The following is a 13908-nucleotide window of genomic DNA, read 5'->3' as shown; positions in this document are numbered from 1 at the left end:
ATAGTCCTGGAAGGTGCCCTGATGAGCTAGAAAGAGGGTTTTCTGAGTTCAAAAAGAAATAGAACATTTAGAAAATGCATATACATATACAGCTACTTTTTCTAGCTATTTCCAGAGAAGAGTTTTGCATACCATTTTTTACTGCCTGAGGCACAGGGAATGTGCAGATGTGGGGAGCTGGACACACACTGTATGTTACCCAGATCCCTCTTGCTCACCCATGGTTCAAACCCACAGGAACTAGGAGGCAGAATGGCACAGCAGTGAAAGTGTGAGCCTGGAGTCCTAGACTGTAATTTCGTACCCAGCTCTACCCTAATGAGCTGTGTGACCTGAGGCAGGTTACTTGACTTCTCTGAGCCAGTGGAATGATCCCTAATTCACGGGGCCCTGATGAAGATTCAGTGTGATAAAGTTTGTAAAGTGCTTTGAACGTAGTAAGCCCTCCTGTGGCAGAGATGATGGTGCTGATGGTGGTTTTAGAGATGTTGCTGGTGGTTATTCCACCTGGAAGACACCTGTAAAATTCTGCTCCTGCCTCTGCAGCTTGACCCCTCTGTAGGTTGGTCTTTTCCTCCGGTCCCCCTAATGGGGCAGGGTTATTCCAAGGGACACAGTGCAAGAAAGAAAGGCGTTTTATCTTTGCTCAGGGTTTTGTCTTGATCCCAGCTCAACAGCCTCATCTCACATTTTTCATTCTGCTGCAGGAGTGAGAGAGAGAGAGAACCACACTGCTGATGACTCCGAGGGAGGGGCCCTGGACATGTGCTGCAGCGAGAGGCTGCCGGGTGAGTCTTCCCAGCACCAGGTCCCCCAGAGCTGCAAATGGAGGAAGAGAGCTCCGGATGGCACTGGGGCTGGAGGAAAGCCTGGGTGGCTGTGAATTTGCTTTAGAGGAGTGACTCAGCTGGTCTGTAGGTCTTCGTTTCAATGAGGATTTGTTTTTCTAATCCCTGATGTCTTTCTGACCTGTTATCATTTGGAGCTGCTGTAGACTCATCTGGAGGGAAGAATAGGCAGCTGAGGGTGTGCGGGGAGGGTGGAGAGAAGGGTGAAGAGCTGGGGAGTCCAGGCTTGATCAGGACATGACCACTGGCCGGTGGTGTGCTGGGCAGATTTCGAAAGGTAAAACTAGGAAACACAGCCTGACCGTGGCATGAGCCAAGGGTGGGGTGGACGAAGTGGGAAAAGTCCCTGACGGCCCCGAGGAGAAGCCTGGCTGTGAATGTCAGATTGCGCTGCTTGAGTCTGGTTGACCACACCTGAGTCACGGGCCATTGCTCTCGCCACAGAGACATTACCAAGGCACTCCTGCCCATGGAGAAGCAGCACGTCCAGTTGTAGACCAAATACCCAAGTCGTGATTAACAGCCTTGGAAGGAATGAAGGAAGGAAGGCGGGGGGAACTTTTTTGTGTTTTTTCCTTTTATAAAAGTTTTTATTGTTTTTTTTGCCTCCTTATAACAAATATCCATTGTAGAAATATTAGAAAATAAAGACAAGAGAAAAAGAAAAATCACCATAATCCTGTAACACTACACACATTTTCACATCTCCCTTTCCAAACCTTTTTGTTAAGAAATAACCAATTCTGAATTCTAATTTTGAACTCTCAAACCTGTAGCTTGTCAGAAACCTCATGATTGGCAAGGAACCTTAGAGTGTCGAGTCTTCAGTGACCCTCTTTAAGACAGACATGGAAAACAACTCGGTGTGACTCTAAAGCCATGACTCTTTAAAATAAGTGGTGGTTTTTTCACCCCATGAGCAGTTGCCCCAGCTATGGATGAAGTTCCTCCAGCCTCCCACTGAGCATTGAGCCCTTCAGTATAATTCTCACCTTATCCAGTAGGGGGTGCCATTGCTCAAAACACTTAGGACGGCCTGTTGAGATGGGCTAGGACGGATGCCATTGCACCAGTGTCGTTGTGGGACCCAAAACAGCTAGCTTGAGGACTAGACTTCTCCAAAGGGACGTAAGAGCTGTCTGCAAACATCTGAAAGGCTGTCTTGTGAAGGGGACGGCATATTCATTCTGTGTGTGTCTTATGAAGAGGGCATAAATCCAATACACAGAAATTTAAAAGAGGCCTGTTGGCCCACGGGATGCAGAACTTTCTTTCTGACTCTAAAAATAGTCCAGTCATTGAACTTGATAATGCAGGAGAAAATGAGTGTTCCATCACTGGAGGTATTCAAGTATTGTCTGGATAGACACTGGAGAGGAAATTTCCACAGTGGGTGGGAGGTCGAGGTGACAGCGCAAGTCCCTTTCAGCTATTAAACAGTTCTGTGATTCAGATATGAGTCATAGAATTCAGAGATGATTCTACAACCAGGGATGGCCCCAGTGGCTAGAAAAAAATCCACAGAAAATAGGACACCGTGTATAGGAATCCAGAGAGTAGCATGGTGTGGAGGAAAGAGCATGGGGTCTGGTCTTGGAGTCTGGCTGTTCTACACACAGGCTGTGTGTTTATGGACAAGTCATGTAACCCGCTGGTCCTGCAGTCCTTTATTTGCAAATGGAAACAGCAACAGTATGAACATTTATCCTCACAAGGAAAATAAATGTAATCACACAAGCATTCATTCAACAAATGCTTATTGAGCATGTACTATGTGTCAGGTGCTGTACTAGGTGCTAGGGATATAGTGGTGAGTATGACAGCCAAGGTCCCTGCCCTGCTTTGAGCTGCTTCTGGAAAATGGGATGAAGCCACCGCAGAAAGGCTACAGTAATAAGCGTGATTTGTTTAATTCCAACCTTCTCTCCCATTCCTCCCCAAAAGCCAACAACCAGAATAGAATCAAAGAGGATTATTGGTCATCTCCGCTGGACCTGGCACATTGCCTGCCTTGTGCCAGGCACTGTGCTAAATGCTTTCACATGTATGCAAAGGTGCAGTAGCACCAGCAGGTTATCTGAGAATTCAGCTCATTTCTGACACTGTCTCCCAGGAGATAGCACCAGATTCCACAGGTAAAGGGCTCAATCCCACAAGTCTGCCCTCTACTTCAGATGCCAGTTGCAAGCCCAGGTTGTTACCTGCAGTTCTGACCGACTGGCTGTATATCAGAGGTTCCCACAACCCTCTCCTCAGGTTCAATTAATGTGCTAGAAAGGCTCACAAAACTCAGAGAAACATTTTAGTCACTAGATTACCAGTTTATTTTAAAAGGCTATTAAAGGATATAGATGACCATCCTGTTGGAAGAGATGCGTAGGGCAAGGCAAGGGGCGCAGAGCCCCCGTACCCTCTCCCAGCACCACGCTCCCCAACTCTCCATGCGCTCACCCGGAAGCTCTCCAGGTCCCGTCCTTTGGGATGTTTCTGGAGGCTTTATTACATAAACATCGTGGATTAAATCATTGGCCATTGGCGAATGATTCAACCCCCAGCCCCTCTCCCTGGAGGTCGGGTCTGGGACTGGAGAGTTCCAGGGCTCTAATCACATGGTTGGTTCTCCTGGCAACCAGCCCCCACCCTTGGGTGGGATCCAAAAGTCACCTTCCCTGAAGCATTTTCAGGAACTAAGGACAAGAGACCAAATATGATCCCACTGCTCTAGTAGCTCAGGAAATTCCAAAGACTTTGGGAGCTGTGAGTTAGGAACTGTGGCTGAAGACCAAGTATATATGAGAGATATGTAGTTTGGTCATCTGAATGACGAATTATATATTTCTGATAAATCATAATATCACAACCTATATCTCATGCAATCCTCTCTGCTACCCTAGGAAGTTGGTATTATTTGCTATCACCATCTCATAGAAGAAAGGACCAAGGTCCAGGGAGGTTGGAGGGTCTGTCCGGGTTCATCCAGTGTTCAGTAGAGTGAGGAGTCCCTCCAGGCAGTTTCCTTCCAGAGCCCAGGCTCCTGGCCGCTACCCCATTCTGCCTTCCTTGTTGCCATTGAGCCATTATGATCTTCTGGCACCCTGTGGCCTGAGGCAGGAAGAACTAAGGTATGTCTGTCCCCAGGGAGGAGTTTGGAGCAGTTGGGCGATGTCACTGTGCCTGTCCCTATCTGTGTCCTTCCTCTGGAAAGCCCGCCTGCCAGGGGCCAGGCAAGTTATATGCCCTTCTAGGCACCCATGACGCCGTCTTCATATGATACTGAAATAACTTTTTGTCTCTTTCCTCCATGGGACCGTGAGCTCTTTGAAGGCAACTACCTCTCTATTCCATCCTCCATGGCAACGTTCATTCACTCATTTCTTCATCCATTTACTCAGTATTCACTGACCACTTCCATGTGTTGGGCACTCTGTAAGCACTGGAGTTTCAACAATGAAGCAACCTGAGAAAATTTCCCACCCTTACAGGACAGTATTTTGCCCTAGTTAAGAGCAGGCATCCTGGACCCGGGCATAGCTCCACCATTCACCGTTGGGGTGATCCTGGGCAAGCTACTTAACCTCTCTGCCTTCCATTTACAAAATGGCAAGAATAACATTCACTACCATGTACAGTTGTTGGAGGATTAAATGGAGCTCAGAACAATGCCTGGAATGTGGCAAATGACATAGGCATTTGCTATTAAGGGAAAGATAGGCAATAAATAAGTAAAATATATAGTATAGCAGATGGTGATAAGTGCTGTGGAGAAAATTAAAGCCAAAAAGGGGGAGGTGGGAAAGGACCGGGACTGGGTGGCCGGGGGTGGGGGGTGGGGGGGATGGTTGGCATTGTAAATGGGGTGGTCCTGGAACCTGGTAAGGAGTAGACTTCCGTAGTGTTCGTCAGCCAAAACCACCAACCTAAGCTGCACCTTGGACATAAAAGGAGATGGAGGCATACAGGCCCAGAGACCTGGGGCGTTGGGCCTTTAGAATGAGCCCATGGACACTGCAAGCAGTTGCATAATGATGATGTAAAAATACAGCCCTCGGGTAATCTCTTCCCCTCCCAGCTGTCTTCCCCACTGGGCGAGACTAAGAGGCAAGGCAGAGTGAGGACCAGCCATGCCTGGGTGACTCACTCATTCCCACAGGAGCTGCCAGGCGGGGGGCGACATGGCCAACACTCCCGGGGCCGCGGTCACCCAGACCCTAGCCAGCGTCATCCAGTCCTCCCAGACTGAGATTTCTGGGTGAAAACATCCTCAGGCATCGCCGACACCTGCAGGTAGCCCACAGCTGCCCCCGGGGCAGGCACGCTCACTCGCACCCCCGGAGGCGTTCCACACAGGCGCACACACACTCATGTCTGCTGTCACTTGTCACAGCCTCGTGCTCACGTATGCATGTGCACATACCCACACGCAGTCCCCTGGGCACGTGCAGCTCCCGCACCTATGAGTCTTCTTCCTCTTGCACACCCAGGACCTCTTAACTCCATCACCCTGTCATCCACCCCTTTCCGCTAGAGATGCTTCTTAGAGATGGACACGCTTGTTCTCTGTTTCCTCTTTAGGTCTCATTCTTTCCTGCAACGACGCCCCCTTCTCCTGCACATGCAGATAAGCAGGCACGTTCCTGCCCTCCCTCACTGCACGCAGTTCCTGGGTACTGTGGTGGGCACCGGTGTATCTCCAGGTCCGTGCACGGGCATACACAGGTTTCTCCTCTCGCGTGCGCACGCGCTTTTTCACGTGCTCACCCTCCTTTGCTCTTGCACTCCCCCTCACTTGCTCACTTCCTCCCTCATTTTCTTGCTCACAGTCACCCAAACACATTTAAACATTCAAACTCACACTCTCTCCCCTTCTGTGTGTAGGTGTTCACATTTGCGAGAAAGCAGGCAACCCTGCTGATGCTGGGACCTCTGCTCCTGCCCGAATAGCACCAGTGCAGGCCTAGCCTGGGACCAGCAGCTTCCTCAGGGATACAGGGCAGGGGAAGGAGGTGAATAAGGCAACAGTAGGTGCTGGTGATGGCATGACGTCACCACATGTTGTTCACAGCGTCTCCAGCGGGCAGGTTCATGAGCAGGCCGGCTCCTAATGTTTGCAGGGACCAAGGTCAGACTGCCGTTGGGGCCCCTCGTGGGGCACCACCCCCTGCTCAGTCCTGCACTGGGAGGGCCCTCGTCTGAATGCATGGGGGCACGTCAGTCTGTGCGTGCAAGTATGGTTCACACTCCACCCTGCTAGCTGACACTTGGCCACCCCTCAGACCTAAATATACCCCCGGGGAAGGCCACGTCCCTGCTCAGAAGCGTGTACGTGCATTCATGAAGGCTTCAGGCCATTCGGGCAGAGGGTTCTGGAGTCCTCGTAACCAGAGCATGGCCTGGAAAGCGGGGCGTGGGCACGCCTCCTGGGCCCTGGGGGCCTTTTGCTCCATGGGGAGTGGCATGGCCAGAGGAGAGGGAACTCAGGGGCCAGATCTAAGGACCACACTGCTTTGGGGAATAAGGTGCTCCCAAAGGCCTCCTACAGCCGGCAGCTGGTTGGAGCCATGGCAGTCCCCGCCACCCTGAGATTTAAGTGTGTTCTGGTCAGCTGGGTCTATGCAAGGCTGTGAGTAGCCACTGAAGGCCTGAGTAGGTCATTGCCCCTTTGGTAGGAACAGCTGACTTCTCCACACCTTAAGTCCTGGTGCTTTGAAGGCTACCCCCAGCCCAGCCCTAGGCGCTGTACCATCATGGATATCAGATGGACCCTCCTCTGAGGAGGTCAAAGTCTAGGTCTCAGCAAGAGACCACTGTCCATCCTGGGTGGTCTTTTATAAAGTAAAAGGAAGGCCTGTATTGAGGAAATCTTTGTTATCCTAATCATGCAGTGACTACCCCTGGTCATCAGGGAGAGTCAGGCCATAGCTTTCACAGCCATCCCACCATGACATGGATGAGGTCTTCGCCAGAAGCCAACAAGGGCTGATTGAAAAGGCAGCCTGACACTGTTATTGATTCAGCAAGCGTTTATTGAACATCCACTTTGTGCCCAGTGCTGTACCAGGTACTGATGATACAGTGAAGAGCAGGAGAGACCTGGTCCCTGCTCTCAGGAGGACAGGGTACCATGGAAGTGTGCAACAATAACATTACGTTATCTTGGGCGGGTTCGGCTGGGGGGGGGGCAGTCAGGGAAGGCTTCCTGGAAGAAGTGGCCTTTAAACTGTGACCTAAAGGATGAGTAGGGTCCTGGCTCGTGTCTTGAGGAACCAGCTATCAAAGCATCTTAAGGAACAGGTTAACCTCAGAATGGGCCTTATGCCCCACCTGCTAGTGCTTGTTCTCACAGAGCCCCCTGATCTGGTGCCTGGTACTGGTTCAGATGGTCTGGGACCAGGTGCAGGAGCCCAGATGGACAAACGTAGAGAAGACAGACTTGGAAACAGTATCATTACTGAGATGTCACTTGTGCCCATCAATGCTCGGCAGCTTAGGTGCTGTTGACTTTTAGTTCTTTAATCGATGGCTCTGTTTTCATTCGTGACTTTTAATGCATTTAGGCGTGTTTATGTGGCCAATGGTACTATGAATTGTCTTTGAGACTTTAGGATAGAAATTAAAGAAAGGCAAACAACACCATCCAGATGTGCTGAGAACCCTAATTTAGCGAGTAGTCCGTAACGATACCACTGTATTGAGAAGAAATGTACCAACCCAGGTACTCACTGACCAGCGATGGTAGCGGTTAACTGTCCTCAGACACCAGGACAGATATGGAGGCAGGAGCCCATCTAGCTGGGTCTTGGGGTCCCGGAGGGGCAGTCAGACCTGGGTTCCAATCTCAGCTCTGCTGCTGACCAGCAGCTTGATCTCAGGTAAATAGTCTGACCACTTTGAGCTCCAAATTCTTCACTGCAAAATGAGGGTGATAATAAGATCTTCACAGACATTTTGGGAGGTTTAAATAAGCTGATGTGTGTGAAATGCTTATTACGCAGTGCTCCATAAACGGTAGCTAATAATGATGGTGATGATTTTGCCAGGATGTGGAGTATAAACAACAACCAAAAACACCTGTGCACGTTCCCAGGCATCAGGGGCCCAGGCATCCAGTCCCAGGCCAGACCTTCAGATGTGGAGTGGGTGATACGGGTCTGTGGACCTTTCATGACTCCCCACCACATGCCACCACAGACACATAGGGGAGTGTTGTTTACTTGCAAAGTCAGGTGGGAAGAGGAGCCAGACTTGCTGGAGAGGCCAGTCATCCATTTTCCTGTATAGAAACAGTGCTGACATTCCTGGGAGTTGCCTGGATGTGTGATGAAACTACAAAGAGTCTTTGCAACTGGAAAAAAGAGGCCATCTGGTTCGGTCCCGTGCCTCCACCCAGGTTGACGCTCAAGCCCTTTCAGACAAATGGGCATCATGTGTAACTAAGATATGCAGTGACAGATGCTGTCACCTTTCTCCTTGACTTGGCCCGGGGACTAAGTACCCCAACTCCCAGGAACTTCTTTATACCTTAAAAACAAACAAACAAAACCAACAACCTCTTTCCTTCCATTTAAGCTCATTTCTTCTTTTCAAGTCTCAGGATGTGCTTTGTTTATCTATTGCTGCCTAACTGTCTCAAAACCTACTGACTTAAAACAACCACCATTTTATTTGTTTATGATTCAGAGGGTCATGAGGGGCTCAGCTGGGGGGTTCTTCTGTTCCCTATGGCTTCAACTGAGGTCACTCACTCAGCTGTATTCACCTGGTGCTGGGCTGGAATAGAAGGTCCAAGAAAGCTTTTCTTACATGTCTGGCACCTTGGTGTGAATACCAGGAAAGGGGGATCACTAGGGCCCCCTGGAGGCTGTCTACCATACTGCTTAAGAGTTGAATCCTTGCAATTCAAAAAGGCATATTCTCAGGATATGCCTGTACAGTTGTCCCTCCATATCCACAGCTGTGGAACCCGCAGATACAGAGAGCCAACTGTATACAGAATGGTGGGGGAAAAAAATCCACCCACAGAGAGAGAAAAAAATACTAGAAAATATATCTAAAGGAAACCAGTGCCTTTCTCAGTGTGGTAGGATCATGGATGACTTGGGGTTCATTTATGCTTTTATGGGTTTTTTCCCCCTCATATTTTCCAAAATCATTTTTAAAAGATTGGCCATCTGGGACTTCCCTGGCGATCTGGTGGTTAAGACCCCGCACTTCCACTGCAGGGGTGTGGGTTCGATCCCTGGTCGGGGAACTAAGATCCTGCATGCTGCACGGCGTGGCCAAAAAAAAAAAAAAAAGATTGGCCACCGGAAAATATGTATTAATCCTCGCCAGGCAAGAGTGGTAGCTGGGGATCATGGGGGCCCCCTGGGGTGAGTCACCTCCCTCCAGGTTGCTCAGCAGGGCAGGCACAGAGTCGGGGGCTGACCCAACCCCAGGGATCTTAATGGGGGCTGGTTAATCCTTTGGGGGCATCGGTGGAGACAGTCAGCAAGGCATGGAATCCCTCCCCCCCCCCCCATAGAAAGCCAACGAAATGACTCACGTCATGTCATGTTGGTGAACCAGTTCAGAGAAGGGGAGACTCAGGGGTCCTCGACAGGCAGCTCTGTTTCACTAAGTCCATGAGTCCTTCAGTGGGTGTCCATTCCCAGGGCAGGAGGAACAAGTTCTCGCTCTCTAATTCTCCCAGTTCCAGGACACAGACGGGATGGAGGGTCCTCTGCTTTCGTTCATTCTTTCCCCATTGGACCTTGGCCCCCCCTCCAACTCAACTGGTTTTGTTTTTACCTGGGGGAGCACGGGGTAGTGACTGGTGGTAGGTTCAGAGCTGTCAGTCATACTCCTCTGTGGCCCTGCTTTCTTCACGGGTCCCCGCAGTGCCCCTCTCTGGTTTCATTCACTGATTTTTTTCTCTTTTGTCTCCCACCGCCAGGTCCCTTCTCCCCACAGTTAGTGTGTTCTAACGTGTTTAAGGCGTATTTTGTGCGTTTCTGTGTGCTCTTGCAGAATGAGTGGCAATATGTCGTATGTATATATTTTTAAAATTTGTGTCTGTTGTGTTGTGTTCGGTCTCATTCTTTTCGCTCAGCCGTGTTTCTGAGGTCCTTCCATGGTGCCGTATGTCCTCTGATCCTTTGCTTCTAAGGGCTGCAGAGTATTCCCCAGTGTGTCCCTGGACACGGCCTACCAGCTTCCCCAAGAGGTGGGAATGTAGGTGCCCCACTCCTCCCACCCCACCGCAGATAGCACAGGAGGGAGCTTCGGCTTACAGCTTATGTGTTTCCTAGGACTAGGTAAGAATTTTTTGGAGCAGAAGCACGCATTTCCAGAGTTTTCTACTTCCCAGATTGGTTCCAGCAGAGGATCTGGAACACAGAGAACCAGGAGGAAACGGTGTGGGTGGTAGCTGGGGAGATACGCAGGGGACAGAGCATGCTGGGCCTTTATTGGTGGCCATGGCAGGGATTTGGGCCTTTATTCTAAGAACAAGGGGAAGCCATTGGACGAAACTAAAGCAGGGGCTCAGGTTTGTTTTTTTAAAAAAGGCAACTGCGGATTTTTAGCCTTAGAAGGGCCCTTAAAGACCCCCAGGCACGCTCTGAATTTACAGAAGGCCTCTGAGGCCCATAAAGGCAGTGAGGCGCCCAGGGTCACACAGCCCACTCCTCACAGAGCTAGAACTGCTACCCAGGCCTCTTGACGCTGCCAGTGTTGTGAGCCTCCCCAGGTACTGAGGGCAGCAGCCGCTGGAGGGTTGGAATTTGTCAGCACATCTGTCCTGGGGGGTCTTGGTTGGCTCTTGCTCACCTCCTATCCCCTGGACTTTCCTAGACCTCTGAGAGCGTTTACCAGGACCCACCAAGCAACCCCAAACCAGGACCCAGCCTTCTGCTGTCAGGGAGGGAGGCCTCAGACCTTCAGGTACCCACAGGCAGCCCCTGTGAAACATCCCATGCTGGCTTAATGAGTGAAAACTGAACCAGAGGGTTAAAGACATGTGTGCCAATCCTGATTCTGCCTCTTACTCTCTGGACCTCAGTTTCCTCATCTGTAAAATGGGAGGGTGGAGCAAGAGCCTCTCCCAATTCTGTCCCTCCCTCCCCACATGTTTGGGCTTAAGTCTCAGGCACTAGGGACCTCTGGTACCCACTGCCCAGGGCCTCTCCGTTGGTTATTTTAGATCTCACCGTGGGCTGGGGGGAGGGGGTGGCTGCACCCTCAGAGTTTCATTGACCCTTTTCACCCTTGTACTTCTGGGCCTCCGCTCCAGAGAGGCACAAAGAACTGAGCCTTTGTTTGCAGCAACAAAGCTGTTTGCAATTTCAGATAGAACCATTTTATTATATCCCATCCAAAGAGTACTTGAGTTGCCTTTTGTTTTGAAAGCTTGTTAGCATTTCAGATTTAATTAACTGAGAGAGCAAAGCTGCCCCACTTCCTCCACCCCCGGCCCATGCCCCCTCCATCCACCGACCCCAGGTGCCAGTCGGCAGCCTCAAAGCCCTCGCCCACGTGGGGGCAGGGCACCCACTGTCCTCCTGAGGGGCTCACCTGGCAGATGAAAGGGACCCGGTCCTGTTGCCTGTCCCTCATGCTCCCCTCCCCTCCCCTCTTCCCCCTCCTCTCTCAATTCTGCTGCTGTTTACTGAGCGTTCACTGTGCGCCAGGCACCAGGCTAAGCACTGGGCAGTTTTTACCTTATGGCATCCTCAGACCCCAGCCAGCAAGGCTTAGTGGATCTGTTGTCCAGAGGAGAGATTGAGTCACTTCCCCAAGGTCACACAGGTGGTAAGTGGCACAGTCGGGCTTCAAAGCTAAGTCTGGGTGACTCCAGAGCTTTGGCTAGGAGTCCCCCCAGGGAGCTTCCTCCCCAGAAACAAGGCACTTGTAGGGACAGCAAGAGCTGCGGTGCCGACTGGATAGGGCCGGGTCCTAGAGATCGTTCTTGTTACAGATGTACCTCCTTTTATTGCGCTTCGCTTGAGTGCGCTTCACAGATACTGCGGTTTTCACAAACTGAAGGCTTGTGGCAACCCTGCGTTGAGCAAGTCTGTCGGCACCATGTTTCCAATAGTGTTTTTTTAAATGCAGGTGTGTACATTGTTCTTTTAGACATAATGCTGCTGCATACTTAATAGACTACAGTAGAGTACAGACGTAACTTTTGTATGGACCGGGAAACCGAAAAATTCGTGTGACTTGCTTTATTGCGGTGTTTGCATTATTGCAGCGGCCTGGAACCAAACCAATAGTGTCTCTGAGGTACTTGGAAATCTGCCTCCCAAGAGCCTCCACACACTGGTCCCATTCTCAGCTCTTGACGTGCCCCCTTCCCTAGCACAGCCCCCTCAGGTGTCTGCAGACAGGCCCCCCGCCGCCTCCACTCCCCTCCATCCCCACAGTGAGGTAAGAGCAGTAATCCTATAAACAAGTGTCTGTGTCTAAGGGTGGGGTTTCAGACACAGTGATGGGCTGTGGAGCCCAGCACCATCTCCCACAGAGATGATGCTGTACTTGTGAACACGTGGAGGGTCAGGAGTGTTGGAGATTTCTTCAAGATGCTGTGGTGTGGAGAGCTGATCACCTGAGCTAGTCTCATCTGGTGGGTTGGTTAACGGTATGAGCTCTGGCCGCAGGCTGCCCGGGTTCTAGTCTTAGCTTCTGCCTATTGTTAGCTGACTTGGCCAAGCGACTTAACGCCCGTGTACCTCAGTTACTTCATCTGTAAAATGGGAGTAAGAGCAGTACCTTCTAGCATTGTTGTGAGGATTAAATGGGTTAATATACGTGAAGCACTTAGTGAGCGCTCAGTACGTGTTAGCCCTTAGTGGTCCTGGCTCTACGTTTGGCTGACTGTTGACCTACAGCAAGCCACTTTCCCTCTCGACCTCAGTTTCCCCATCTGAGAAACCAGCAGACTAGACCAGATGCCCCTCAGGGCTGGTCTGGCTCTGCCCATCAGTGGTTCTGGAAGCCCGGGCAGGGCTGAGTGTGATGTTCTGTTGGTCAGCGCCCCCATGGCTACGTGGGCATGGTGGGGAGGTCCCTCCTGGCCACGTTTGGGAAGAGAAGAAAAGCTGAATGGGACAAGAGCTCCCTCCTCATGTAAACAGAAGCGGGCCAGCCTTCCGGCTCCAGTTCCGCGGCTGGCAGCTCCGAGGATGAGTCACCAACAGGAACAGCCGTGTTCTCGGGCTCGGGCGGGGCCGGCCCCGGGGCACACCGTGGCTGCAGAGTTTAATGGTGGGATTTGGGTGCCAGGTGACGGGAGAGGGATCGTGGTGTTTCCACATGCCCAAGGTAAACCCTCAAGGCCACTTGCCTGCACGCCTTACCCAGGGCCCCTAGAGCTCTGGCCCAGGATGCAGAGCGCCTGCCTTCCAGTGTTCCTTCCTTTCATAAGATACAGCCTTTGAGGAGCCGGGATCTGGCACAAAAGCTGCACCGCCACCCCCATGCAGCTGGTTAGGGTTCAAGGATCCCCAGACACAGGGACTCCCTCCCTCCCAGGTTCTCATCATCTCCCTGCCTTTGCTGCAGTGACCTCTCCTGCGAAGCAGTTTGGCAAAGCGGAAAGACCACTTGGCGTCAGGAAGGCCTGGGTTTGCATCTCGGATCTGCACGTACTTGGGCAAGCCACTGAACCTCGCTCAGCCCGATTTCCATGCCTGGAAAATCCCTTTCACCCTATGCAGGAAGCAGGCCCGAGAGGAGCCCAGTGTTCTGTCACTGTCAGCAAGGTGGCTCTGAGTCAGGGCTTCGTGCATGGCAAAGCAGCTACCTTGCTGTGAACTATTGAAAAGCCAGTCCTTGACACAAGCAGCCGCCTCTCACCAGCAAAACAGGGCTGATGATGCCAATGTCTACCTCACAGAGAAGCAAAAGGAACTGCCTGCGCACAAGCGCTTTGGGAGCTGCACAGAGCCTACCCAAGAGATCTGGCATTCTCATTCCGGAGCAAGACAGTGAGTGGAAGGGTGGGCAGGGTGAGGAGAAGGGCTGGCGTGATCTCTAGGAGCAGGACCTGGAGGACAAAGGACAAAGGAGCCCAGGACCTCTG

General features: G+C 51.3%; 1 protein-coding gene across 2 annotated transcripts in view; it reads left to right on the top strand.

Annotated features, from left to right (window-relative positions):
* Window positions 1–748: 748 nt before the first annotated feature.
* The window catches only part of PTPN5 (protein tyrosine phosphatase non-receptor type 5), a gene marked incomplete at both ends in the record, with an annotated part of 31692 nt that continues 18532 nt past the window's right edge, over window positions 749–13908 (top strand). Inside the window, one exon of one of the 2 annotated variants that reach the window (XM_082844685.1) lies at window positions 749–788. In XM_082844685.1, coding sequence (XP_082700811.1) covers window positions 764–788 — 25 coding nt within the window. The remainder of the gene's footprint in view (window positions 789–13908) is intronic. The other variant, XM_082844684.1, reaches the window with a different exon arrangement.

This window comes from Leucopleurus acutus, assembly GCF_964270905.1.
Source record: "Leucopleurus acutus genome assembly, chromosome: 8".
In the NCBI taxonomy this organism is placed as follows: domain Eukaryota; kingdom Metazoa; phylum Chordata; class Mammalia; order Artiodactyla; family Delphinidae; genus Leucopleurus; species Leucopleurus acutus.
The sequence above is the reverse complement of the archived record's forward strand: the minus strand, read 5'-3'. Positions and strand labels throughout refer to the sequence as shown.